The sequence below is a fragment of the Sceloporus occidentalis genome, unplaced genomic scaffold, assembly GCF_023333645.1.
Source record: "Sceloporus occidentalis isolate IW3139 unplaced genomic scaffold, rSceOcc1.0.p SCAF_9, whole genome shotgun sequence".
Lineage (NCBI taxonomy): Eukaryota > Metazoa > Chordata > Lepidosauria > Squamata > Phrynosomatidae > Sceloporus > Sceloporus occidentalis.
In genome coordinates, this window is record NW_028316989.1 from 26599505 (window position 1) to 26626168 (window position 26664).

General features: G+C 43.4%; 2 protein-coding genes across 5 annotated transcripts in view; one reads left to right on the plus strand and one right to left on the minus strand.

The window, feature by feature from the left end:
- Positions 1 to 338: 338 nt before the first annotated feature.
- On the plus strand, positions 339 to 17543 carry LIPC (lipase C, hepatic type). The gene is made up of 9 exons (XM_089538090.1): positions 339 to 469; positions 8738 to 8919; positions 9792 to 9971; positions 10301 to 10418; positions 11482 to 11715; positions 13790 to 14032; positions 15470 to 15590; positions 15851 to 16069; positions 17231 to 17543. Exons 1-9 carry the CDS (start codon positions 388 to 390, stop codon positions 17328 to 17330), a joined length of 1479 nt encoding a protein of 492 aa, XP_089394216.1. The 5' UTR covers positions 339 to 387; the 3' UTR covers positions 17331 to 17543.
- A 3542-nt stretch (positions 17544 to 21085) lies between these two features.
- ADAM10 (ADAM metallopeptidase domain 10) overlaps positions 21086 to 26664 on the minus strand; it is a 54505-nt gene continuing 48926 nt past the window's right edge. For all 4 annotated transcript variants that reach the window (XM_089538096.1, XM_089538098.1, XM_089538099.1 and 1 more), the window contains 2 exons: positions 24604 to 24730; positions 21086 to 23741 (listed from right to left, as the gene is read on the minus strand). In XM_089538096.1, coding sequence (XP_089394222.1) covers positions 23647 to 23741; positions 24604 to 24730 — 222 coding nt within the window. In that variant the 3' untranslated portion in view covers positions 21086 to 23646. The remainder of the gene's footprint in view (positions 23742 to 24603; positions 24731 to 26664) is intronic.

The window sequence follows — 26664 nt, forward strand, 5'->3', positions numbered from 1 at the left end:
AATAAATTTGCTTGCATTTCCCATGGCCATTTTGCAATATGTCGAGAGGAAGGTAAACAAAAACAGAATGATCTACCCGTGACCTCCAGTGATATTTCACAAAAAGGATTTTGATCTAATGCAATAGGAAAAGAAATCTGAAAAAAATTCAATTCATTGAGGTGGCTGCCGTGAGTACGTAAAGGACCACCTCTGGGGTAAATCAGACTTTGCTGGGGTTTCTTTGGGGTTACAGGTGGGGGGGACTGGATTCCCTTTTAAGAGTTAATAATTAATAAGCTGCTAGTCCTCGCCACAAATTGATGATCAACAGGGTCTCTCTCTCTCCTCCTTCCTGAGCCTTTGTCACCTGGAATAAGCCTTGGTTTTCCTGGGAAAAGGCCAGCAATGAGAAGCATCCTCAGCCTCACGTTCCTACTGACCATTTGCCTTGTGACTCAAGGGAGCCCCAATGGAAGGAAGAAGAAAGGTGAGTGGGTCCATTTTTTGGATTTTGGCATGGGGTTGAGCTCCCCAACAGGCAAGGGGTTTTTCTTGTGGTCACCTTACTGACCCTAAAAAGCAGCCATCTCTTTGGGAGACAACATTTGCTGTATCAAGACCAGGTTAGTAAAGTGTCAGGCTACAACTGTTTGGACTAAGGAAAATACATTTGCATGAAGACATACGATCTGGAACTGATAGGCCTTAGCAGGGTAGTGTTCGGAAAGATAAGTCTCTTTATGTGTGTACATACATGTGTTGTGTGTGTGTGTGTGTGTGTGTGTGTGTGTGTGTGTTCACGTGTGTAATTTAAAAGCAAACAAAGAGCATTTCTGGCATGTTTGTCTTGGATCCCAGAAGGATGCTGTTACTCATCTGTAAATCTATAAATATTTATCGGAGTGATTAACAAAAGGAACATTATGAATAGATTTGCACAATATTTCAGCTTCTGTGTTGGATGCAGCTCACTTTTGGTTTGAGCAGCTGAATAAGGCAAGAGCCAAAACATTTTGCTAATATATTTATGAAGTTCTGTATGTCGTTGACATCTATCTATCTATCTATCTATCTATCTATCTATCTGTACAATCTATCCATCCATCCATCCATCTAATACAATTGCACATTGGAACCATCTGGGGTTTGGTTCCAGGACCTCCCATGGATACCAAAAACCATGGATGCTCAAGTCCCATTAAATACAATGGCATATCAAAATAGTGCCCCTTATATAAAAGGTCAATCAAGCTTTGCTTTTTGGAATTTATATATTTTGGGAATATTTTCAAGCTGTAGATATTTGAATTGGTGGATAAAGAATCTGTGGATACAGAGGGCTGACTATATTTTTAAAAGGATTTTCAGGTCATTGATGGATGAGTCCATGGACGCAGAATCTGGGAACAGAGAGGATCAACTGTATTTAAATGTTATGTAGAAATCTTGTAGCACCTTTGAGACTAAGTGAAAGAAAGAAGTTGGCAGCATGAGCTTTCATAGACTTCAGTCTGTCCCTGGCTTTCCACTCCCCCAAATCCATCTGAGGAAGCAGACTGAAGTCTAGGAAAGCTCAGGCTGCCAACTTTGTTCTTCCAGTGAATCTCAAAGGTGCTACAAGATCTCTCTACATACTGATTCTACAGACTAACACAGCTATATCTTTGCATTTAAATTGCTTAAACTGATAAGCCCAGCCACACCTCCACTGCTGCAGTTGAAAAGGTCTATTTGCTGCAAAGACTCAGCATCCCTTGCAAGCGGCAGGTTTCATGCCTGGGTCTTTCTCCAGCCCTAAATGGAGATGATGGTGAGGAAATCTTGGGGGCAACCAGGGGAGCCTCAACTATAGAGGAGCTAACCAAGGTTATGGATCCTCTTTGCTTAAAAAAGCTCAGCTCGCCTTAGATCACTCCTTTAAAGTTCTAGCTAAAACCTGGAAGGAACTCACCGCCCTACTGACACAGCCATGAGGCACAGAGCCACCAAGCGGCACCAAAGCCAAGCGCGAGGGTCTGGCCTCTTGCTCTGGTCCCACATGGCCGCCTTCTCAATCTAACACCCTTTTAATGAGGACTTTGGATGCCCACCTCCATGCCAAGCAGCCGCTTGCAAAAGCGCTGATGAGCCTCAGCAGCGCTGGCTTTGCTTAGCAACAGCTGTTTTCCTTGGCAAAGCCTGGGCTGCCTTCCTTGGTGGCTAATTGGAGTGCCATGGCTGGAGACGGGGGCAAGGCACCCGGCTGCACCCTTTCCAAAGGGAGGCAGGGAGAAAAGCAGGCAGAAAAGCAAAAAGAAAAGGGAGTGAGGCTGGCCACTGGACAAGACCTGAGCAATCCATTTTTGTTGTATGCCTTCAAGTCATTTCCAACATACAGCCATCCTAAGGTGAACTTATCCTGAAGATTTTCCTGGCAAGATTTGTTTAGGTTTGCCACCACAGCTGCCCTCTGAAGCTGAGAGAGTGTGGGTTTTCATGCCCAAGCAGGGACTCAAACTCTCTTCTCCAGTCATAGTCCAATAACTAAAAACAACCCCCTTTTGAAGAAATCAAGCCAAGGAAACTCTTAGGTCAGAGTCAACTTGGAGACCCATAGCAAGACTACCAACACATTTATGGACATTATTGTCAACCATATTTGCAGTGAAGGTTGGGGCGAACTGTGTCCTAAAGGTTTCTTGCCTTGCTCACAGGAGTCATTCTAGGTGCTACAGCTCCCAAAAGGGGGAAATTTCCCAAGGTCTATACAATATCTCACATTGTCCCATACCTGCAAACATCTCACCAATGAAAACCTGGAGGCATGTCAATGAGCATCACCAGAGTGCGGCTAAACATTTCTTTTCCTAGACAAGAAGAAGAGAAGAGTTATTAATGAGGATGGATACACAAAACTATCTTCTTAAGAAGAGAAACCCTGGAATTTAGGAAAGTCTGAGTAGATAGGGAAGGGCAAGACGTCCTCCTCTTCTCTCCCTCTGACTCATTTACTGGGGTTCAAACTAGTTTTGCACTTTGAATTCAGTCTGCAGAAACTGAAGTAAGCTGAGGGCCAGGGTGCAAAGCAGGAGGAGAAGGAAGGAGAAACCGGGACATTTTAATAGGATCTGAGACATAGGATCTGCCAAATTGGGACAGTTGGAAGGTATGTTGTCCTAGCATAGGACCTATTGGGTTAAGTTGAGGGATGCAGATGCGGAGGTGATAGGCAGGTCTGTAGTGTAAAGGGAGGCCAAATTGTGGTGCCAGGAAGATTGGCCAAACTGATGGAGGCCATTCATCCACCTCCATTAAAGTCAAACAATTCCCTGGAGAAATAAATGCTGAACTCTGACCATCTGCAGCCTACTTTGGGGGGGGGGGGGGGGGAGGGACGTCTCTCCTTTTTCCCTCTCTCTTTTCTCATCTTCAAGGTGACACTCTCCAAGCCTGGATTAATATTTAATGATGCAGATAAGAGGGACAGAAAGAAAGAGAGAACTGGACATTGGCCAGAACAAGATGACTTTATTTTGTTCAAGGCCCACAACTCCCAGAATCCTCCTGGCAGCATAGAGCAAAGCAAGGCAAGGCGCAGAAAAGGAGAGGCGAGCAATGCTCATGTTAGGACAAACAGATATCTTTCACCGCTGGGAGATGCAAATTGTGCCTGCTCTTTTTTTAAAATTAAAAAAGAGGGATGGGTATTTCTTTATTCATCCCTAAAGAGTGCCCTGATTAAAAGAAACATAGACAAATGGCAACTGGACTGGAGGCACAAGGAAAGAGCCAGAAAAAGTAGCCTTAGGAGTTTATCGCACGGGAGGAATTTCTCTTAATTTCAAATGAAAAGAAAGTGGGGCCAGAACGCATTCACGTGAATTCGCCAGCTCAGCGAATTTACATGAATTCGAATTGTGTTTGAACTGACTTCCCATTGCCTGAAAATAGCTTGCCATTGCCCAAAATTGTGTGTGATCACCTCTCATGCAATAACATGAAACCCCATGATTGCATTCGGACTGACTTCCCATTGCCCGAAATTGCGTGGGGTAGTCTATCACGCAATAATGTTAAACCCCATGATTGCGTTCAGATTGCCATTGGATTATACTTCCAATTTCCCTTGTCTGAAAACGTCCCTCAGGCAGATTTCCTAAGTGTGCTTTTATGATTCATATCTTCCTTTGAACATGTCCACAGCCTCCTGTGAATAAAATAAAAAAGGTTTTCAATAGGAACTCATTCTAGCCACAGCCTCAGGGAGATGGTGATGCCCAGATCACAAAGTAGGTTGCCCCCATGAACTCTTGGTAGCCTACAATTGGGCTGAACTTTGAAGGGTGAGGATTTTGAGCCTCTGATGGAGGTACAACTCTCTCCCATCCCCCTACATCTCTCTCCGTTTCCCTTCTATCAAATGAGACAGAGGCCCAGAATTAATGAAACCCGGCCGAATTTGCCATTTCCTCCACTCCTCCTTTCGTTGCAGGCCTTCCATCACTGCCTTCAATTTATGCCAATCTCTGCAAATAAAAAATACTGGCTGGATAGAAATGTCTGAAATATTCACCCTGGTTAATTATGAATGGGAGGGTTTAATTTCTCCCCAGCTCTTCAGGCTCTAAATTCAATTATTCCAGACCCTGCAAATAAGAAATACTAACTGGAGATGTGTGTATGAAGTATTCACCCTAGTTAATTATGGATAGGGGGATTTAACTACAACCCAGCAGTAAATAAGGGGATGGTACAACACTTCCTGAATTAATAGGTTCCTGAAGCCAGAGTTCCCTCATATTCTGCCTTCATTTCAATTTCCTTTTATACTTACAGTCAGAAGCACTGGCATCAGGTTGGCTAACAGGAACCAGCAACTGGCCACCATCAATGGAGGCAGAGAGGGAGGCAGGCAGAAGTGGCTGGAGACACCAATCTCCATCTTTAAATCTGCCTCCAAGTTGACTGTCAACCTATTGTGACACCATGAATTTCATTAGGTTTTTCTTAAGCAAGGACTACTCAGAGGTAATTTTGCTTCTTCCTTCCTCTGAAATAGAACCTCCAGCACCTGGGGTCCCTACATGGTCTTCAACCCAAGTTCTAACCAGGGCTGACTCTATTTAGCTTCCTCCTAGAATCATAGACCTAATAGACGACAAGCTGAACATGAGTCAACAGTCTGATGCGGCAGCTAAAAAGGTCAATGCGATTGTAGGCTGCATTGATAGATGTATGGTCTCTAGATCAAGGGAAGTCATAGTACCATTCTATTCTGCTTTAGTCAGGCTTCACCTGGAATAATCCTGTGTCCAGTTCTGGGCCCCACAATTAAAAAAGGACATCGAGAAGCTGGAGCGTGTCCAGAGGAGGGTGACCAAAATGGTGAATGGTGGAAACCCCCAAAGTCTATAAGGAAAGACTTGGGCGGAGAAGAGAAGGTTAAGAGGTGATATGAGAGTCCTGTTCAAATACTTGAAGTAATGTCATATTGAGAATGCAGCAAGCTTGTTTTCTGCTGCTCCAGAGGACAGGACCCAATGGATGGAAACTACAGGAAAAGAGATTCCAGTTCAACATTCGGATGAACTTTCTGACAGTAAGGGCTGTTGGACAGTGGAACACACTCCTTCCTCGGAGAGTGGTGGAGTCTCCCTCCTTGGGAGGCTGGATGGCCAAGGCGATGCTTTGACTGAGAGTTCCTGCATGGCAGAAAAAAGGGGCTGGACTGGATGGCCCTTCCTGGGGTCTCTTCCAACTCTATGATTCTACAGATTGCACTGTGTGTCTGCCTACAGAAGGCCTGCCTTCTGTAGGCAGCAATCTCCAGAATCCCTTACTGAGCATACATGAACAGCAAACTGGTGAGAAAAGGGGGAAACAGGCAAACCTGCCTCAGTAGCTGCCACCCATCATGTCAAAAAAGGGTAGCTCTTACTTAGCTACCAAAATGGGACACATTTTCAAAAAAGTGGAGGCTGGTGAAAGAAAGAATCATCCCTGGGTGCATTTTAGAAGAAGACTTCAAGTGGTCCCTAGATGGTTCAAAATGTTTTCATCTACTCATGGACTGACCATTTCATTTCACATTTGAGATTAAAATCCAGGAGAATTCACTTTCCCCAATACCATCCCATTGCCTGCCACTGCTTTGTTGTGCTTCTCCAAAATTATGGTACCCAAAGATCCTCCTTCTTGGTATTGTATTCTTTCCAATTTCCCCCTTTGGAAGACAAGCCAACCAACCCAGATCTCTGCTCCGGGGAAAAAGGGTCTCAACACTTTTTGCTGGAAACCCTTCTGGCATGCAGAGCTTTGAGGCTGCTTTGCAGTGTAGCCCCATGAAATATGTATGCCATGTGTGCCTTATTCCAAAGACCTAATAAAGAAAAATACTTACACTTTATTACATTAAAGACAGGCTGTCAGAGTAGTTTGCAAGACTGCAGGAAAATGAAGAAAGGAGGAGAAATGGGGGGATATACAGTACCTACAAAAGGATGTGGAGGCCATAAAATGATACAGCATCCCAGCACTGTTTTATTATGCCGGCGCTGCTGAAAATCTGATGCTAAAAATAAAGACCATTGAGCACAAAAGTGGCCATCCCTCTGCCTGCAGAAGCATCCTCCCCTTGTTGCTTGCTTGGCCTTATTTCAGTGCCTTTAGCCATTAATGCACGGCTTTGTAATAAGTTAGGTTAACAAAACCACAGTAAGAAGGTTCCCTCTGGAGCAAGAGGGCATAATATACAAGAGGCCATAAAAACAGACTCAAGGGAGGGGGAAGAGAGTCCAAAGCATCCAAGATTTAATAAACCGTGTGGGTGAGAGTCTACTGGTGCTGGGTTATACATAGTTCAGACTTTCTTCCGCACACAAAGGAAGTGTTTAAATAATTGGTCCCCAAACTTTGTCCTTCCAGGTGTTTTGGACTTCAGCTCCCAGAATCCTAGACTATGGCCCAGATGGCTGCGACTTCTGGGAGTCCAAAATGCCTGGAGGGCAAGAGTTTGGAAAACACTGATCTAAATCCTTTGGAGGACAAGGACTGTTGTGGATGATGTGCTGTGTTGTTGTTAATGGTGATGATGAAGTCATTTCTGACTTGTGACAACTCTATCCCAGTGGGTTTCTATGGCGGAGCATGGCATTCAAACGCTGGTCTCCCATTACACTATGCTGGTGTTCCAGATCACACTGAAATTTCAAAATATTGTTGTTTTTTAACCTTTGTACGAATAATTTTTAAAACTGTGCTGTGTTACCTAAATCTTTGGAAGCCCTGGCTGGCTGAGGGATTTGGGGATTTGCAGTTAAAAAAAATAAGACAGAACTTTTCCAAACTCTGTTAGGGGAGAAAAAAAGTAAACAGTTTTTGCACACTGGATCCTTTTCTCCAGATTAATGCAGTGAATCGAACCGAGCGCAGGCCATATTCCCACACGCAAGCATAATGGCCTGATAAATAAATGTGACGATTTACCGGAGACACTCCAAATGAGATATCTCAGCAAGGCTTAAACGCAATGCATTTTTCAGCTGTAATTGAGGACCCTGGATTGCTAAGCGTTTGGCACAGCATCGCTGGAGCTGCAGCAAAACCAGGGGAGACAGAAAAGGCTCAGGATCGGAGGTGAAATGCAATGAAATGGCCTCTTCCTTGCCAGGGCACCAGGATGGAAACTTTCAGACCAGGGCTGCATCCACACTGGAGAAATAACCCAGTTTGGCACCGCTTTTCAGCATCCTGGCTCAAGGCTATGCTCTGCTCTGGCCCACAACAAACTCCGACTCCCAGAATTCCATAGCCTTGAGCCAAGGCAGTTAAAGCCGTGCCAAACCAGGCTATTTCTCCAGTGTGAATGCAGCAGGTTCCTTTCACAGAGTGCTGAGAAATCCAGCATTGAACTGTAAAACAGTGCAATAGGAATGTAGTTACCTACAACATGGGCTCCCATACCTTTAGTGGTTGTGTAGAAGTGCAAAGTTCAGCTTGTTGGTGGATTGCATGACAAACAATACCTGCTGAACTTTTTAATGTCACCTTTAAAAGTACAGGAACCCTCACCATTTTTCAGTCTGGCAACCTTAACCAGCGTAAACAATAGCAATCCTGGTATAAAAAGAGTCTGAGAGCATACATTTTAGCAAGCCCATACTCAAAAGGACTGTACGTGTTGTCATGATAAAATAATGTTCATGTGAGATAGTTATTGTGTTATGCACATTTATTAATGGGTACCATCAACATTTGTATGTTGCCCTTTACAGAGGTCTGTCATAAAACTTATACATTTTCTATATGTCTTATTGCATCTCCATCAGTAGTATTTCTCATACATACGACTGTAGTTTAATGTGAAGTTGACTGTATGTGCTGCCTTATTAAGCTATATTTATATAGTGCTGTAAATTTACACAGCGCAGTATATACAATTCCTGATAAAATAATGCTTAATTGTAGTTTACATTGCCCAATAACTAGTAATATTATAGAGTAGCATTAGACATAGCTTGCCATTTAATTGTAAGTCTAGACTATTGTTATACCAGCATTGTTATTGCTTATACATTTATTATCTGGTTTCCTTGTTGTTGCTTAGCATAACCCTAAGTAGCACCCAGGAAAGCTGTTGCAACACCAGAGTTCTCATTGTCAAAAAGATTCCTAAGCCTTCAGTGAGGAAGTAAGAAAGAAAATGCAACCGGAGCATCAGATGGAAACCTAACCTGTGTATCCTTTTAGCCATGCTTTTGGAAACCTCTCTCCTCAGGGCAAAAACTGCAGCCAATCTGGAGGAAGACGGAGGGCTACCCGCACTTGGAGACCAAGTTCCTCCTGTACTCCAACCGAGCCGAAGAAGGATGCCTGGTAGAGTTCAAGCAGTTGTCCAGCCTGGAGAGTTGCCGCTTCAACGCCTCGCTCCCTTTGGTGATGATTGTCCATGGTTGGTCGGTAAGGATAAGACTTTGGGCTTCCTATTCTCTTATTTATTTCTTCAAGGTCTGGCCTTTGACGGTTTGCCAATTCTTCTTAATTGCCATTAAGTTGGCTTTGACTTCTGGTGAAGCCATTCATGCAAAATCTCTAAGAGCCCCGTCATCTTCTGCCTTGCTCAAGTCTTGCAAACTCACCATTTGTTTGATGGAGTCCATTCACCTGCAATGCAACCCATTCTCTCTCTTTTCCTGTTGCCCTTTGTTCTTTCCAGTATTATTGGCTTTTCCAGTGAGTCTCATCATCTCATGCTATGTCCAAACGCCAACTACTTCAGTTGAGTCACCTTGGCTTCTAGGGAGAGTTCAGGCTTGGTTTGCTCTTGGAGGCATTTACAGTTGGCCCTCTACATTTGTGGCTTTGACTTTTGTGGCTTTGATCATTTACAGATTTGATGAATATGTTCTCTCTATGACTCCCTAGGTCCTCCATCCCTACTCTGCCAGAAGACCATAAAGTCATGCTAGAGGACCTAGAGATTCCTAGAGAAAAGACTTTTCTAGGCATTTGTAAGTCCTCCAATGCAATTCTATGGTCAGCTTCTGCCAGATGTTGAGCAGAGAGTTGTAATGAAAGACCTAGATATTCCTAGAATGTTGTTCTCGCAATTAAAAAAATTGTTTTTTATTTGCGGTTTTCCTGTTTTCATGTTTGGAGGGCTGCCCCGCCCCAGCAAGGAAAAGCTGTTTGCACAACCCTCCAAGTCACACAGCTTGCAATGCGCAAGGAAGAGCACTGAGCCCTTCTCTAGGTGCACTGGTGTCACTCAGATGTCATGAAATGTACCAGCAAAAGCAATTTCAGGGGGCCATTTTCTCCTGCATCTGCAGGTGGACGGAAGGCTTGAAAGTTGGATTTGGAAACTGGCCGAAGCTCTGAAATCCCACCTCACACAGACCAATGTGATCATCACCGACTGGCTGGTGCTCGCACATGCACATTACCCCATTGCAGTGCAGAACACGCGGGACATTGGCCAAGAAATTGCTCAGTTCCTCAGATGGCTCGAGGTAAGAGTGAATGGCCTGGAAAGGTGTCTGTCTTATTCTCACTCTTCACATGCTCAGCTGCTGGACAATGTGTGTCCATGTCAGGCACTTGCACCTTATGCAAGCCCTCCAAAACAGTAGTTCCCCTAAAAATGGAGGATAGCTGTAGTGGTTCTTCCTTCTAACAACAGTTCCAGATATTCCAGATATAAACAGAGGCTGGATGGGCATCCTTTGGGGACGCTTTCATTGTGTCATGGCAGAATGAGATTGGACTGGGTGGCCCTTGGGACCTCTTCCAGCTCTAGAATTGAAACACCCCTCTGAATATCGGCTGTGTTGTCTTCTAGGAATCGGTGGGCTTTTCCAGAAGCAACGCTCACCTGGTTGGCTACAGCCTAGGGGCTCACGTCGCAGGATTTGCCGGCAGCGCCATCGGGGGCACCAAGAAGATTGGGAGGATCACAGGTAAAGGAGGACACAGTAACACTTCGGACAGCCAGGACTAGGTTGGCAATGTCACCTAGAAGACTCTTTTTGCAGCCACCAAAATACTGTGCAAGGACCTGCTGGAAGAGATGCGACAACTGGATACGTTGCCTGAGTTTTAAACAGCACTATGTTTTAGGTCTGGGACTGACATCCAGAGCCATCTTTCAGAATAATTCTTTCTCTCCGTGTCTGTTGTGTGTGTAACATTTGTGAGTGTTTGGCTGCTACAAATGCACCTTGACCCCTTCAAACTAATTGCACCCAGAACTTCTTGATGTCGCTCCCTTTGCGCCGTACATGAATACGTTAATGAGAGCCCTTGCGTTTCCCATTGAAGTGCCTGGTTAGAGTCCCATTATTTCAGGGTGCTGAGAAGCCAGGGCCTTTGCTGAGTGAGCCGCAGGAAAACAAAGACTTGCGTCAGAAAAGATGGAAATGCCACGCAGGGTTCCTATTGGGGCCCAGTGGGATGAAGGCAAACAACAGGATTTACGATGTCCTGCTGTCTTTTTATTCCCCGCCAAAGATGGATCGAGCCCTTTGCTCTCACAAACCTGAGCTCCTTTCCCTCTGGGATAGATAGAATCCAAAATGGGAAAGGTTACCTTTTTTTTACTATAATTCCAAGGGCTGGCTGGGGGATTCTGGGAGTTGCAGCCCAAACTTGTAAGTGGAAAATTATCATCCTCAAGTCTAGAAATTTAGGCACCAAAAAGGAAATCAGTACGAAAAGTGGAGGCTGGTGAAGGAAAAAGTCAACCCTGGATGCATTTTGGAAGAAACCTTCAGGTGGTCCCTAGAAAGGCTTACCTGGCCTGGATTTTGCTTGGTTTTTCATTTCACATGAGCAATTTGTTAGTTTTGAATAAAAGGTTTGCTGAAAGAGGTTGAACTGTTTTTTCTATAAGGGGCAGAGTGACCTCTCTCAATTCTTTCCTTGCTATTTCTGCCTCTTCCCATATTGGGATATAAAGAAATTCAGTGAATACGCCGAACCAACCTGCTCAGGCAAGGCTCACTTTCTCTCTCCCTCTTGCAGGCCTGGATCCAGCCGGCCCCCTCTTTGAAGGCATGTCTGCAACTGACCGCTTGTCGCCGGATGACGCAGACTTTGTGGACGCTGTACACACCTTCACCCAGCAGCAGATGGGGCTCAGCGTGGGCATCGAGCAGCCGGTCGCCCACTTCGACTTCTACCCCAACGGAGGCACCTTCCAGCCAGGATGCCACATCATGCATGTCTACAACCATATCGTCCAGTATGGCATCACAGGTGAGGGAGGGAGGGAGGAAGGAAGGAGGGATGGACAAGGAAAATGGAAAGGAAAAGGAGAAGAGAGGGAGGGAGGGAGGGATGGACAAGGAAAATGCAAAGGAAGGAAGGAAGGAAGGAAGGAAGGAAGGAAGGAAGGAAGGAAGGAAGAGACAAAGAAAATGGAAAGGAAAAGGAAGGAAGGAAGGAAGGAAGGAAGGAAGGAAGAGGAAAGGAAGGATGGACAAAGGAAAAGGAAAGGGAAAGGAGGAGAAGGAAAGAAAGACAATGGAAAAGAAAAGGAGGGCTGGAGAAAGGAAATAAGGAAGGACAAAGAAAAAAGGAAAGGAGGACGGAGAGATGGACAAGGAAAATGGAAACGTAAAGGAAGGCAGGCGAAAAGAGGAGGAGGAAAGGTAGGCTGGACAATGGAAAAGGAAAGGAAAAGGAGGAGAAGGAAAGAAGGAAGAAAGAACAATGGAAAAGGAAAGGAGGAAGGAAAGGGCTCCAAGAGTGGGAAAGATTATGTTTGTCAGGGCCTACAAAGGTAGAATATTCAGAACTTTTGAAATGTACTTTTAAATTAAACTAGAACTCCCATCATCCCCCGGCCAGCAAGGCCAGCAGCTGATCACTGGGAAGAGGGTTTTTAGGAATCTAAGGAAGAAAGACTGATAAAACTCTGGCAGGGAAGCTGGTCCGATGTCTGGTCCAAATTTATAGATGATTCATTTGGCCTTTGTCTTTGGTGATGGGGAGGAGACACAAAACCTGTCCTCTCCTGACAGGCTTTTAGGAACCGGCTGCAGGGATTTTCAAGGGTGCGCTGTTCTATTGATTTCCCCCTCTGTTGTTCTCTTTTTAATGGATGTGTTTGTTTTAAAAAGGTTTTAATCCTCTAGATAGCTTAATTGCCTTTTAACAGCCACTTTTCATGGCTTTTTATGAATGCTTTTGTATGTGCTTTTACCTGGGTTTGCTACAATCCCTGTTTGTGGTTGGGGAGGTAGGACATAAGTGAATAGAATAAAAAGACCTTCTTATGTATAGAGGTATTTGATGGTTGACTGGTTGTGCAGAAGAGACTTTGAATGGGCATAGGCATCCTGTGCCTTTATTCTTGTTTTTAAAATTATTTTATATTATTTTAAATGTGTGCTGTCTTAATGTGTGTATATGCCTTCACTGCACCTGTCAACTTATGGCAACCCCATGAATATCATGAGGTTTTCAAAGGCAAGGAATCCTCAGAGATGGTTTTTGCCAGTTCCCTTATCTAAAATAAAGCCTATGGTTCTTGGGATTCATTGGCGGTCTCCCATCCAAGCCCTAACCAGGGCTGACTTGGCTTAGTTTCCAAGTTCAGACAGGATCTGCTTGGTATGGGCCACATTTTCTGACGGTATCTCCTTGATTCCTAGATTATCAAATAGAATCCAAATCATTGATAGTCCAAAAAGCCATTCAGTAACACCCAATAGGCTGAAAACCCAAGACCATCACCAACTTCATCCTTATGCAAATGGATCCTACTGCACCTTTGAGTCTGACTGAAAGGAACTGGTAACATGAGCTTTTGCAGACTTGAGTATACTTCCTCAGATGTCACGTCTATGAAAACTCATGCTACCAACCTCTTTCCATTAGTCTCAAAGGTGCTACAAGATCCCTTTACAGACTAATTTTCCAGCCATCATCATATCATCATCACCATCACCATCACCATCACCATCATCATGTTATCACTGGTAGATAATGTGGGACAATCAAAGTAGTTATGCAGTTGGGATCCTATTTAGGGTGATTTCATTCAGATGTCTTGTCAGTACATTTGGAACTGCTCCAAGAGCATGTACCACTAGTGAGATGTCCCAACAATATCTCCATCACTGAGATATTCCAACAATATCTCACAGATTCCTTAATTTTTGGATTTAATCTCAATCAGAGATGGCCCAAAGCTCCACTCAGGAACACGAGGGAGACAGGGCAACCAAGATGACTATGAAGATTGTCCTCTCCATAATCTCTTCCATAAGATTAGAGGAAGGGAATGTCCCACTTCTAAGGTGTCTCTTGTTCCACTTTTTTGCAGGTCTGGCTCAGACTGTGAAATGCGCCCATGAAAGGTCAGTCCACCTGTTCATCGACTCGTTGCATCACAACAACAAGCAGATGACAGGCTACTGGTGCAAAGACATGCAGACGTTCGACAAGGGCCATTGCCTCAACTGCCGGGCCAACAGGTGCAACACGCTGGGCTACCATATCCGGAAGGCCAAGGTCCCTGAAAGCCGGAGGCTCTTCCTGAAGACCCAACCCCAGGAGCCTTTCAAAGGTTGGTGTGAGCCAGACCATACTGGCTTCTAAAAATTATTCCAAGGAAGTTTGCCATCGCTTTTCTCTACAGCTGAGAGGGTGAGACTCAGCCAGGGTCACTCGGTCAGTTTCCACAAAAACTGAATTACCAAGTTTGCCTTTGCCTTCCTCTGAGGCTGAAAGAGCGTGACTTGTGCCAGGTCACCCAGGTGTGTTCCCGTGGCTGAGCAGGGATTCGAGCCCACAGTCCTAATCCAACATTCAAACTTCCACAACACACAAAGCCAGATCACAAGGACACTGTTCTCCTCCTTCTTTCCCCACAAGATGCTTGCTGCAATTTCAGTCTGATGGGCTGGACAGTGCTGCCATAGAAAGAAAAGGCATTTTAAAGTTCCCCAAAGGTCAACACACAGAGAACAAGAGCTGTCTTTCATAACAGCTAGTGGAAAAGAACAGTACGGCTATTATTCCAGGCTCTATCAAGTGATCTGCACCTACTTTCCTTCACATGTTGCAAAGACCATGTGAAAAAAACAAGTAGTCAGGAACAAAAAATGCAAACTCCAGATATCTATGGATTTTACATTTGTGGTCTGGAGATGTTCAAAGGAAGTGGGGAGCCCAGCATCTGGAATTTAGGGCACAATCTACTGGGATAAAGCCCCCTGAACCCAAACAGGAGCTTTGAACCCATTTTCAGAGAATGGGCTTTTGCAATTGGTGCAGTGCTGGTAAACACTGACTACGAAGAAGCTGGGTGCTCTTTTTAAAGGATTTCAAAAAGATCCAAAGTATCTCAAAAAGTTAAAGCGTTAAAGTCAATAAAAAAACAACAAACTTCCTGAACTGCAAAACACTGAAACTAACTCTTAAAGGCTGTCCAGGGGTAGGGCCATGAAAAACATCATCAATATATTTATCTTATATAATTTTTAATACCTTTGTCTCATGAAGAAGCCAGTGAAGATTCGAAAGCTTGCAACATATGTAATGTGCATTTTGGTCAGCCCAATAAAGATCCATTTTGTGGATCTTAAAAGCTGATTAACAGCTAGAGTAAAATCAAGAATCCAGAAAAGGTTTTGGAGAATACAATGATGTTGTCATTGAAGATTTAATAAGGAAAAGGCCAGCCACATGCTTTTGGGGAAAGTTTCCCGAAACCAGTGTGCCACCACCGCAAAGACCCTTGTCCCCTTTTCCCAACTTCCAACAAACTCACCTCTGAAGGATGACTACAAGAGTTGGCCAACCAACTCAATTAAGCAAAACAGTGGGAGAATTTATAAAATGGCGGGGGAAGCATGTTTCCAACATTGAATACATTTATATTTTTTAAAAGAGATCTATAGCTTTCTTCTGTGCAGAATTTTGAGACTGGAATAAAGGCAGGTAGTTGCACAGTAGGAGTTGCTCAGGTGTGTTTCAGCTGATCCTTTTCTCTTCTCTACAGTTTATCACTATCAGTTCAAGATCCATTTCATCAATGAATTCAGACCGAAGCAGATTGACCCAACGTTCACCATCTCACTGACCGGCAGCAAAGACAATGTTGAAAACCTCTCTATCACTTTGTGAGTTCCACCTATTCTTTAGTTTGCTTCTTTGGCCCTTGCTGCATATTTGTTTTTATACATTACCTTGTTGCAGAGCTGTTGTAACAAGGGAGTTGTGCGCTTCCTGTAGCCAACTCCACTTTACAATTTTATATATGAATTATGTTTAGAATTGTTCATTTAATCTCTTGCAAGAAGTCTACAAATAAATGAGCACACACATGTAAATGCTTCAGTCCCAGTTGAGATTTTGATCCTCTCCCCCGTTGTTCCATTAGAGTTGAAGGCATTACTGGAAATAAAACCTACACTTTCCTTGTTCCTCTGGACATGGACATTGGGGAGCTGATGATGATCAAACTGAAATGGGAAGGGATCGCCATCTGGGAGAACATCTGGAACACTGTTCAAACCATCATCCCTTGGACGAAAGGCAACCGCCGCCCAGGACTCATTGTCAAGACTATCCGAGTCAAGGCGGGAGAAACGCAGCGGAAGTAAGGGGTGATGATTTACTGGGAGGCTGCTGGCCTGAGGGATTATGGGAGCTGTAGTCCAAAAGGGTAACTTTGCCAAGCCTGGCCTATAAGTTAGCAAGGCTCTGCAATGTCACTGAGATCTACAGATGCGATTCTTTATTCATTTTTCTTCTCAGAGGAAGCAATGAACCACTTTCTTGTTGCATGAAAAGTTTTCAAAGGCTGCATAGTTTTCCAAGACTGTTTGCACTTCAAGGCTTATTCTATGCTTTGTGCAGAAAACAGAATTGCTTGTACAGGAAACAACATTTTGTGTGCAGGAAACAATACAGCTGTCTTCTGTGCAAAGTAATCACATGTAAATTTTGCACAGACTAAACAGAGAAGATTCTCACCAGTTCACATTTCTTCTCATCTGGGTTGTCCAGCACTTGAGCAATACATTTTTCAACCATTTTTCAAATCTTCTTCCCATTCCTACTGTGACTGTACTTATGATTTTCTAATACATGGTGGATAGCTGAGGTTTTCAAACACTGGTATCCAGATATTTGGGACTTGAGGGCCCAGGATTCCTATCCCAAGGGCAGGCTAGTTGGGACTTCTGGGAATTGAACTCCAAAACACTTGAAATACCCCTGGTGTGTTAAATACGGGTCAACAGCCTCTTGTATCTTTTTTATTTTTTTAAGACATTTTTGGCTAAAAAATAAAGGCACAGGAGATAAAATGACACTGGCTACATCTACGCTATGAATTGCATTAAGGCAATTTGACACTGCTTTATGTGCCATGGCTCAGTGCTATGGAATCCTGGGATATATAGTTTTGTGAAATATTTAGTCAGAGAGCTCTGGTGCCACAACAAACTACAGAACCCAGGATTCCATAGCACTAAGCCTTTGAAGTTAAAGCAGAGTCAAACATTTCTGCAGCCATTGGAAGGGCAGGCCACAAAAGCCTAGAAGAGGATTAGCTTCTGGATCCTCTTAAGTTTTGGATGCTGAGTGTTTATAATTTTCCTTTTTTTAAAAGAGACTACTTTAGATTCATCAGCTTTAATGTGCCATGTGCATCATCTTGGACAGACGCCTGATTCTTTGCTTATTACTATCTGGTTTAATTGTTTTTGGTTTTTTTTATTTTCCTTTTCCTCTTTCTTCTTCGTCTTCCTTCTAGAATGACCTTCTGTTCCCAAATTGTGAATGACTTGCACCTCTATCCGGGGCAGGAGAAAATGTTTGTGAGGTGTGAACAGCTGCGGCGAGTGCAAAGTTGAGCCACAACCTGGAAGAACTGGTGCCGTTCCTTGAGAAAAGTTTCCAAGCTTTAACCGCTTTGTTTAAAAAGAACTTTAGCATTTTTGTTTCTTTTCATACGCATTTGTGGAAAAGTATAAAAATCACAAGATGGATCAAAATTGCAAAAGCGTACATATATCTGAGGCAAGGTTGATTAGGAAAGGATGAATAAAGTGTGAAATTAACTAACACAGTTCTGTCGTAGACCAAAATACACATATTTGAACTAGATGATTACAGACTGTGGGATTATTGTTACCAATCAAAGTAAGAGACATCATTTAATGTGGGAAGCTTTGATGCTTGCCGAAGTCTTTAGAAAACTACACTTGATGCATGAATTCTTCTGGCCCTGTAGTGAGTCAAACATACCAACTAGAGATTGTAAGTTCAACTGTTGTTGTTGTTATATGCTGTCAAGTCCATCTTGATGTATGGCGACCCTATGAATCTGAAATCTCCAAGAGTCCCCTTGGTCTTGCAAACCCATTATGGCTTCCTTGACTGGGTCTATCCACCTGTATTGTGCTCTTCTTTCTTTCCTGTTGCTTTCCATTTCGCCAAGCATTATCATCTTTTCCAATGGGTCATCTCATGATATGCCCAAAGTACAACAGCTTCAGTTTAATCATCTTCAGACCTGATTTTCCCTCAGGCCCATTCATTTATCTTTTTGACAGTCCACGATGCCCACAGGACTGTCCTCCTGCACCAATTTTCAAAGGAATTGATCCTTTTCCTTTATTCTCATACAGAGAAATTGGAAATATGGTCTCCCACTGAGCAATTATCTTAGGGTCCTTGAAGGGAATATGCTAAACCAAGTCCAAAAGGATGCTCGGTAGTTCCAGAGGGACACAGGCCTGCAGATAAGTAATGTTATTCCATGGAAGAAGCAGTCACAAAATCATTAAGTATCGAGTCTGTTTGGTACATTTATTGAGTCTGTTTGGTCTGTTTGGGACCCCCCCCCAAGTGAGCTTGTTTGTAAATATATATACCCAGAAGTATAGCTATGCAGGAGCAAAATGGGGACATCACTTCACTGAAAAATAAGAATTCTGCTGCCGCTAAATGAATTTTTCCTCCCCTCCCCAAATTCCTAGCAGAGAACTGAAATCATTCATACCTAGAACTCACCTACTTGCTCTATTTGCAGTTCTTTAGATCACCTGCCTTCTCTGGGTGTCTAAACCATTACCAACTAAAAATTTTAAATCATTGCAAGGTTAGAAATTGGGCAACTCAATGGAAATTTATTTTGGAAGGGGCAGCGTTCTTATCTACTCCTCCTGTAGTCACACACCTATAGAAAGCAAATATTAAGCCCCTATAGAGATTTTTTTACACATGGACTGTCTGTTGAGTTTACAAAAATGACCCTTGTTGCAATAGGTAAAGGGACATTTTTAAGGGCAGTGCTGCCTTGTGAACCTTCCCCAGCCCTTCAAGTCACAAGAGTAACCTTCCGACTTACTTGCTAAGAACTCATTTCTTCCATGGACATGGTGTTGGCCATGCAGGCTGCGGATGATGGGAGCTATAGTCCAAGACATCTGGAAAGCACCAAGATAGGCATGTGGCTCTAGCATAAACCTTCTTCATTGGGGTAGGCAAATTCAGGTGACTAAGGGGCTGCATTAGACTTCATGAGACCATGCAGGGTCTCCATCAAACACATCCTGCAAAATAATAACAATAATTTTTGCCCCCAATGCCCTCTAGGCTATCCCATCACCCTTTTTTTCTTAAAAGAGGAACCATGTTCTCCAGCATCTGCAGCCATACCATTCATCTCACTGCTCTTAACTGCTGCGTTCAGCACAAACACACCAAAGCAACAACAGCATAGAGAAATAACTGCCATGCCAGCGGTACTTCGCATCCTTTCCAACAAGACATGCAAATAACGAAGACGACTCTGGAATTCTCATTTCAACCGCTTACCACATTATTTTTCCAGGAGAAGAAAAAATTTAAATAGCTTTGTCATCTATGTTTCTGCTTTTTAGGCAGTGACAATACAAACAGAACTCCTGTTTATTTGGACCTTCTCATAAAGTGCTTGGGGGGAAAGGACACATTATGGGAATATCCACCGAGAGATATTTAACAAATGCAACAAGGTAAGAGGTTGCTGAATGTCAGAGGGGGAGTCTCAGCATTCTCTTCCTTTTGGTACAAGAATTTTGGATTTATTTGTTAGCTAAAGTATTTATGTCCTGTCTTCTGTCTAAAGATCTTTGCATGACATGCAATAATATTTTAACCATCACTTTCCATTAAGGAAGAGAACCTATATGGCATAGTAGTTTGAATTAGACTATGACTCTGGAGACCAGGGTTCAAATCCTCATTCACTGATGGAAACCCACTGAGCAATCCTGGGCAAGTCACACCCTCTCAGCCTGAAAGGAAGGCAAGGACAACCCCCTCTGAACAAATCTTGCCAAGAATGACTTGAAGGCAGACAACAACAATCTGGTAACGTGTGAAAGACTACACAACTTTACACAATCTGCATTCTGTTGCAGAGATAGAGGGTGAGGCAAAAGTCACTAGACAGAGACCAATGCTGAACATCCATCCAAGTTTGGGATAACATATCCATCTGTGTTAACTGATTTTGCTACTAGGTCAACTATTTTTTGTTATTAAATTACAGACGCTAATAAAAACTCAATAAATAATACATAAATGCATAACAAATAATAAATACACGCCAAGTGACTTTTGCCTCACTAAATATTCCACAGGACTTTACACAGCATCTTAAAACTACAGGGGTGAAATTGCAACTTCACGGTCTTTGCAATGATGACAGTGCTGAAAATAAAACATTGAAAATGACATTTAGAAACCAAAACAGAAGTCCATTAGAGACAAAGCAGCTCTGCCTTTGTTCTAAAAGGCATCCAAGATGCAACTTCCCATTCCTCCCATCTCTCAGAGCAATACAGATGGAAGGTGAGGGCAAACTGACCTGCAGACCAAATTACTCAGCCAACCCCCTATAAATAACAAAAATAGGATTTTGCTGGCTGGGCAGATCCCAAGTGCTATTAGGGGCACTGAACAGAATGTTTGCCTTTCTCCTTGAGAGGTCCACTTTAACCCAAGCGAGGAACACTCTGCCATGTGCAACGAAGGGATCAGTACTTAAGAGGAACATCAAAGACCTCCTTTGGGCATGCGGACCTGGTTGCAAACATCTTTAGATCCTGAGAAGTGAATCTTCTCCAGATGTACACAGGAAAATTCCCAGTCGCCTAATGTATGGTGCTGCAATTTCACACTCAAGCTTAAAATGGAAATGCAATATAAACATAAACATAGATCAAAACACATTTTGCATAGTTCTGACAAAGAAAATGAGTCTACCAGGTCCAAGAATATAAGGAATTTGGAGATCTTGTCCCTATGAATATGGACTATTTTGTGAACCATATTTTCCCTTCACACTGTATACACAATTACGGCACACTTTGATACCACTTTTTTTGTTGTAGCTCCATCGTATTGAATTCTGGGACTTGAACTTTTGTGAGGTATTAAGACTCCTCTGGGATTTCTAGTGCCTCATGAAACTACAAATTCCAGGACTGCAGCCACAGCAACCAAAGTGCTAAAACCAAAGTGCTCATGAAACAGACCACACATTGCAATAGAACAGGCCACATAGGAAAAAGGTAGGCAAACACAAACACTTTCGAGAAAACAAGTCAAACTCCACTCTGTTTCATCAGGTCTATTTATTAATGCATTTCAAGTTTCAAAAAACCTTACATTTGTTTGCACAATACTTTATTTTATTTTATTTTTGCAACTTTTTAGTAAAAATTTCCAAAGTGAACAAAAAGAAAGATACTGTATAAAACACAGTGGACATTAAACTGACAGTAGTATTAGATCGCAATTTGCCTTGATATTTTTCGTTTTACCACATCTTGACTTGTAGTGGAGAGTTCAGTGCACTTTTTTTCTTCTTTGCAGAATAAACATTAAACCTAGACCCAAAATTTTAAAAAACCAAAACAAAACAAAATCCCCCAAAAAGAGGGTGTCCAGCTCCCTGCCAAACACCCAAGCCACAGGATAACATTACAAGCAAAGAATTTACATGTTCCAAGATCTACCACACTCAAGAGGTTACTAAGATCTCTTGCAGAATAAAAGTCACCATTTTAGAAATGCAAACCTAGCTTCCCATCTCTGTGCAGCCTGAAGGAGAGAAAAAAAACAACAACCCCCCCCCCCCCTCCCCAATGTTCTTTTTTAATGGTTTAAAAGCAGCTACAGAGATTTCTAACTAGTTAAGATCCTTCAGAATTATTTATAAGTCTATTGGTTTGGGAGTGGGGGGCAGAGGGTTCATGTACAAAATTTGTCTCTAAACCATGTACAAAAAAGCTGTAGTTTGAAAAAAGTCACCACATACTGTACAAGTTTTACAAGGAAGAGATCCCATTATATTCTTTTTTTTAAAACATTTTTGGCCTTGCTGGCTTGCCTCACATTTGTAAGAATGTGTGTAAACCTTATACTCTTGGAAAACAAAAGAAAACAAACACGTTCGCCCCCCCAACCCTGGGCAAAAAAGATTTTCTTTTTCTAAAAAAAGGAAAACTGTCCTGGCCAAACCTTTAGTCAAATCTGATTCATTAGCAAAGCCAGAAATCTCTTTTTACAGCCATTGGTTTCCTAATTTTGGAAAAACAGAAACCGTGTATGGCAGGCCCACAATAATGCCCTCTCCCATTTCCTGCATAGCAGTTAAGTGTATTGTGACATTGCTTTCGCTATTTCTTCTTCGCCCTCTTTTTAAAAAATGCCAATTATATACACTTGTAGTAAAAGCTTTGGGCTGTTGTGCCGCTGAGCTCCCCTACCCCTTGTAAGGGCTGTTGTTCACAGACATTTGCCAGCCACACAAGTAACGCAACAACGACAACAGCAGCCACAGTAGTCGACTTTTGACTTTAGTGGTTGTCCTTAAAAAACAGTATCATACTGAAAAAGTACTTGGAGTAACTTAAGTTAAAAAGAAAGAAAGGAAGGAACATTAACACACACAGAGCTTTTCATCTCTCCCAAATTGGTCAGAATTGGGAAACCTAATTACCACACATTAAGACTATCAGAGCGTATCAAAAGAAAGCCAGCTGCAATCTTCTGAGAAAAATATAATACAGACTTATCTTTCTACCAAAGCATGAACCAAAAGAAAATGTAGTTGAACATATAACCGAATAATAGGCAAAGATGTGGGGAGTTCTTTTTTGTAAAAACAAACCCTCCCCATTTTTAAAAATACTTATGCTGTGAGCTCTTCTCCTAAGTCACATTCTGGCATGTGTCTTTCCCAGGTCAGCAATGGCGTGAAATGAGACGGAACAGCATGATCCAAAGGGAAGGAATCCTGCACAAGCCTCCCTCAGATCAGAGCAAGACGTCATTTGTTTTAGTGGGGCTTGTGCAGGAGAAGCGTTTAGGGGAGAAGGAGGAGGGTTCTTGCATCCAGAGCGTGCATTTGCAGTAATTTCTGACATAAGATAGATACAATTTGTTAGTTTGTTTTTTTAAAAAAAGGACTTGATGTGATTCACAATTCCTGCGTAAAGCATTTCAGAATCCTGGACACCATCAACCTCTGTTATCCTGAGTATGTCAATTAAACAGTAAATTTCTTCATTAAGAGCATAAAAGGTTTATCATACAAAGAAAACATCCATATTGCAATTCTTTTCTTGTTTTACAATTGCACACAGAAAAAAAGTACAGGTGTACATTAGAAATAACAATGTCTGCATATTACCATTTTATGTACATTGGCAAAAGTAATGTCTCCAATGCTGAGGCGGTCTAGCTTCCTAGCCTTGACAGTTGAAAAATATAAACTTTAGGTCGTGTGGAAGAGGATTTTCACAAGAATCCTATTTGCCTGCAAGTGAAGAAGAAAAGGCAACAACGAAGAGCGGAAGGGGGGCGGGGGGCGGAATGCAGATTGTTCCAAAAAAAGAAGCTGCCACGAGTTCAGAGGCTTCTCCCTCGGGCAGCAAAATGCCACTGTCAGACCTCTCCACTTGGGTCAAGAATTTCACAACTTGGCCTTTACTTCCCCCTCTTCTTCTTCTTCTCCTCCTCCTCCTCCTCCTCCTTTTTTTAGTTGAAAGTTAGACCAGGGACAATAATGACTTAGTATAGGTTTTCTTTGGAGCGAAATTTTCCCACTGTAGGCACTAGGAAGAACCAAGGCAAAAAGAAAAAAGAAAAGAAAAAGAAAAATATCAGCACTTAACGTCTCATGTGTCCCATCTGATAGCTCTCTCGGGGCCTCTGGCGTGGAGGCGGCTGGGCCGTCTGGGGCGGTCTCCGTCGCTTCAGAGTGCCTGCAAACAAAAGGGAGAACCAGGTCAGAAGAGCAGCACAGGAGAGCATCTTTCCCTCCTTTGAATCCTAAGAGCCAGCTCTGCAATACTCCAACAGGCAACTGGCAGAAACATCCCGGGAGATGCATTGGGCTCTGCCTTGGATGTGGTCTGTGGAACCAGGGATTTTAGGCACTTTGCTGCAGCCCTTAACAAAATACTTTCCACTGCATTTCATTTACTGCTTTCGTCCCCAATCACAAGAGATTTTGGCCTAGCCTTTCATGTGAGTTGATGTTCCCTCACGACCATGGGAGACACACTCCTCCAAGATGCAGATCTGTGACTCTGCTGATGAAGAAATCGAGGGCCTTCTAAAAAAGGGTCATTTATTGTCAGCCTTTGGCTTGACCTCTTGAAGACATCACCCCAGCGTGTAACTTGTTTCATGGTGTATATGACTGCTGTGGTCTTTTTATTGTTAATTAATTATTGTTAATTATTCTGCTTCAGCTTCTGTCTAGTGAAAAGAGAACTGACCAGTTGATGTCAAACAGGCAGATACCCACAGAGCTGAAATTTGCCTCTTCTCCACAAATCACAGCACAGGAATGACAACTCAATGGTAGTAAGCAGCATGTTCAAATTTACATTCCATAACAGGCAGTCCATTCTAAGTCCACAAGGACTAGACAGCCTGGGGAAAAGGAACTATTTGACTAAAACAATACAATAAAGGAAGTAATATAGATCTTGCTCTCTCCTGCATCCAAGACGATTTCAACAGAGACCTAGTGCTAGGCTTTCAGTGTCAGGCCTGTCTTCTCTTACACAGAAGATCAAAGAAGGGTTGACAGTGGTCACAAAAGCAAGGGGTCCTTACCTGGCAGCGGTTTAGGTGGTGGCAACTTTGGGTTGCTGCTTGGGGTATGGACGCTGCATATCTTAATGAAACCAGCCATCAGCATGATCAAGGCAATCCCCATCAGCAGAACGGCCCACCAGTGTGCCTGACAGTCAGTGACAAAACACAAAAGGCCATTCAAAAGAAAATCTACATACAGTTCTCTGTTGTGGTGGTTATTTGCCCTCTGGTCAGTTTCAGCTTAGGGCCACCCCGATGACTTAAGAGATCAATGGGCAGTTCTACCCAGTATGAAAGATCACACCAGAAAACTCACTGCTTTGCATGAGGCTAGAGGTCTCCACCAACCAGACTCAAGGCACCTTGGAGAGCCACGGGAGGGTGGACAGAAGAGGAGAGCACATGTCTTGACTACCAGGAAGGATGCGGGAAGGTCACAGGAAGTTGCTTACAGACTAAGCCAGACCCTTGGTGGTCCCTCTTGCTCTGAAATGTCCACTCTGGCTGGCAACAGCCCACTGCCCACCAGTTTCCCAGCAGGATCTTTTTCTTCCCAGCTCTACTTGGTGATCGCTAGAGGTTTCCCATTCCAATAGTAATCAGGCCTAATTCTCCTTAGTGGTGTTAGTTCCTCGGTGTCTGTTTACCTGTACACCTTGGCCCTATCTCTCCCCCAGGACCCACTGGGAAGACAATCATGTCCAAGCCCCGCTGCAAGGCAGGATAGGCTTCCTGCCATGATGGTCTCTTCTCCCTCTCAGTTGGTTTGGCCATGCAACTCGAATGAAAGAGAAGAGCCCTCTTCAGGAAGGAAGAGCCTGCCAGCAAGTACCTACTGACAATGGCAACTTCCTATAAAAACGCAACATGGAGCTACGTTATCAAAGACCCATTAGATGATGGTGAAGGAATAGGAAGCAGAATGCAGAATTCAGCTCATGACAGACCACCTGCCCTGCCAACAGAGCTCTGCAGGGCTGAAGGAAAGGAGGGGGATTCCCAAGTGAAGCACATCCCACATAACTGGAAGTTGGGAAACAGCACTCAGTGCTGCACTACAGCAATTCAGAGACTGTGCAGCAAAAGCTACTTAAAGAGAAGTAACCCAATTATTGTGGGTTTGTGGGCAGGGGAACCACATTTCTTCAATACACTCTCTGGCTTTAACTCAGTTTTAATTTCAGCTGAATGCAAAAGCAGCCATTAATGAAATTATCCTCACAAAAAGTAAGTTGCCTTCAGCTTGGGCTAATCTGGAGACACACAGAGAGGAATACAGTGGTACCCCGGGATACGAATTCACCGCGTTACGAAATTTCCGGGGTACGAAAAAGTTACATTGGAAAAAACTGTTCCGGGTTACGAAAGATTTTTCGGGTTACGAAATTAATTCGGCGCGAAATTCAAATCGGAAGCCGCGGCTAGCGGCTTTCCAGCGCCTTTTCGGGTTGCGAAATGTATCGGGTTACGAACGGCGCCGCGGAACGAATTAAATTCGTAACCCGAGGTAGCACTGTATTAACCAGCACTGGGAATGGCCAGACTTAATGGCTCTCTCTGTGTGTATGTGGATGCATGAGAGACACAGAATCGTTTTGGATAAGTGGTAAAGGTAAGTTGGCATAGGTAAGGTGAGTCCACCCTACCAAATTCCAAGCAACAGAGTACAGTCTGGTATGGCAAAACATACAGGGCCCTGGCACAGGCCTAGAAAGGTCTAATATTTCACCAGCAATTATATCTGCCAGACTCAGTCTAAGATGGGGAGAGGTACTGTAAGCAAGGTAGAAAAATGAAATGACTCAACTATTAGCAGCGTACAAGCCTGAAATGTAAACAGCAGCAGCTGCAGTGAATTCAAGCTTCTGAAATCAGAGGGCACCCAAAACCAAAAAAAATGAAAACATCTACCCATAACAATTTACTGCACACAAAGCTAAGAACTGCTGAGGAAGAGCTAACAGCATGACCTGGCTCCCATGCGGCCTCATTAGACAGAGCGCAGGCATGGAGGCTGGCTGGACACCAGGCAAGATAGAATGGACCCAGCAAGCGCAACTGCGCAGGAATGGAAAGAAA

Bases quoted from the DNA above. Each gene is read 5' to 3' on its own strand.
- LIPC (XM_089538090.1), top strand. From the start codon at position 388: ATGAGAAGCATCCTCAGCCTCACGTTCCTACTGACCATTTGCCTTGTG. The intron at 11,716-13,789 runs GTGAGGGAGGGA...ACTTTTTTGCAG, and splicing joins CGTCCAGTATGGCATCACAG to GTCTGGCTCAGACTGTGAAA. The intron at 15,591-15,850 runs GTGAGTTCCACC...TTGTTCCATTAG, and splicing joins GAAAACCTCTCTATCACTTT to AGTTGAAGGCATTACTGGAA.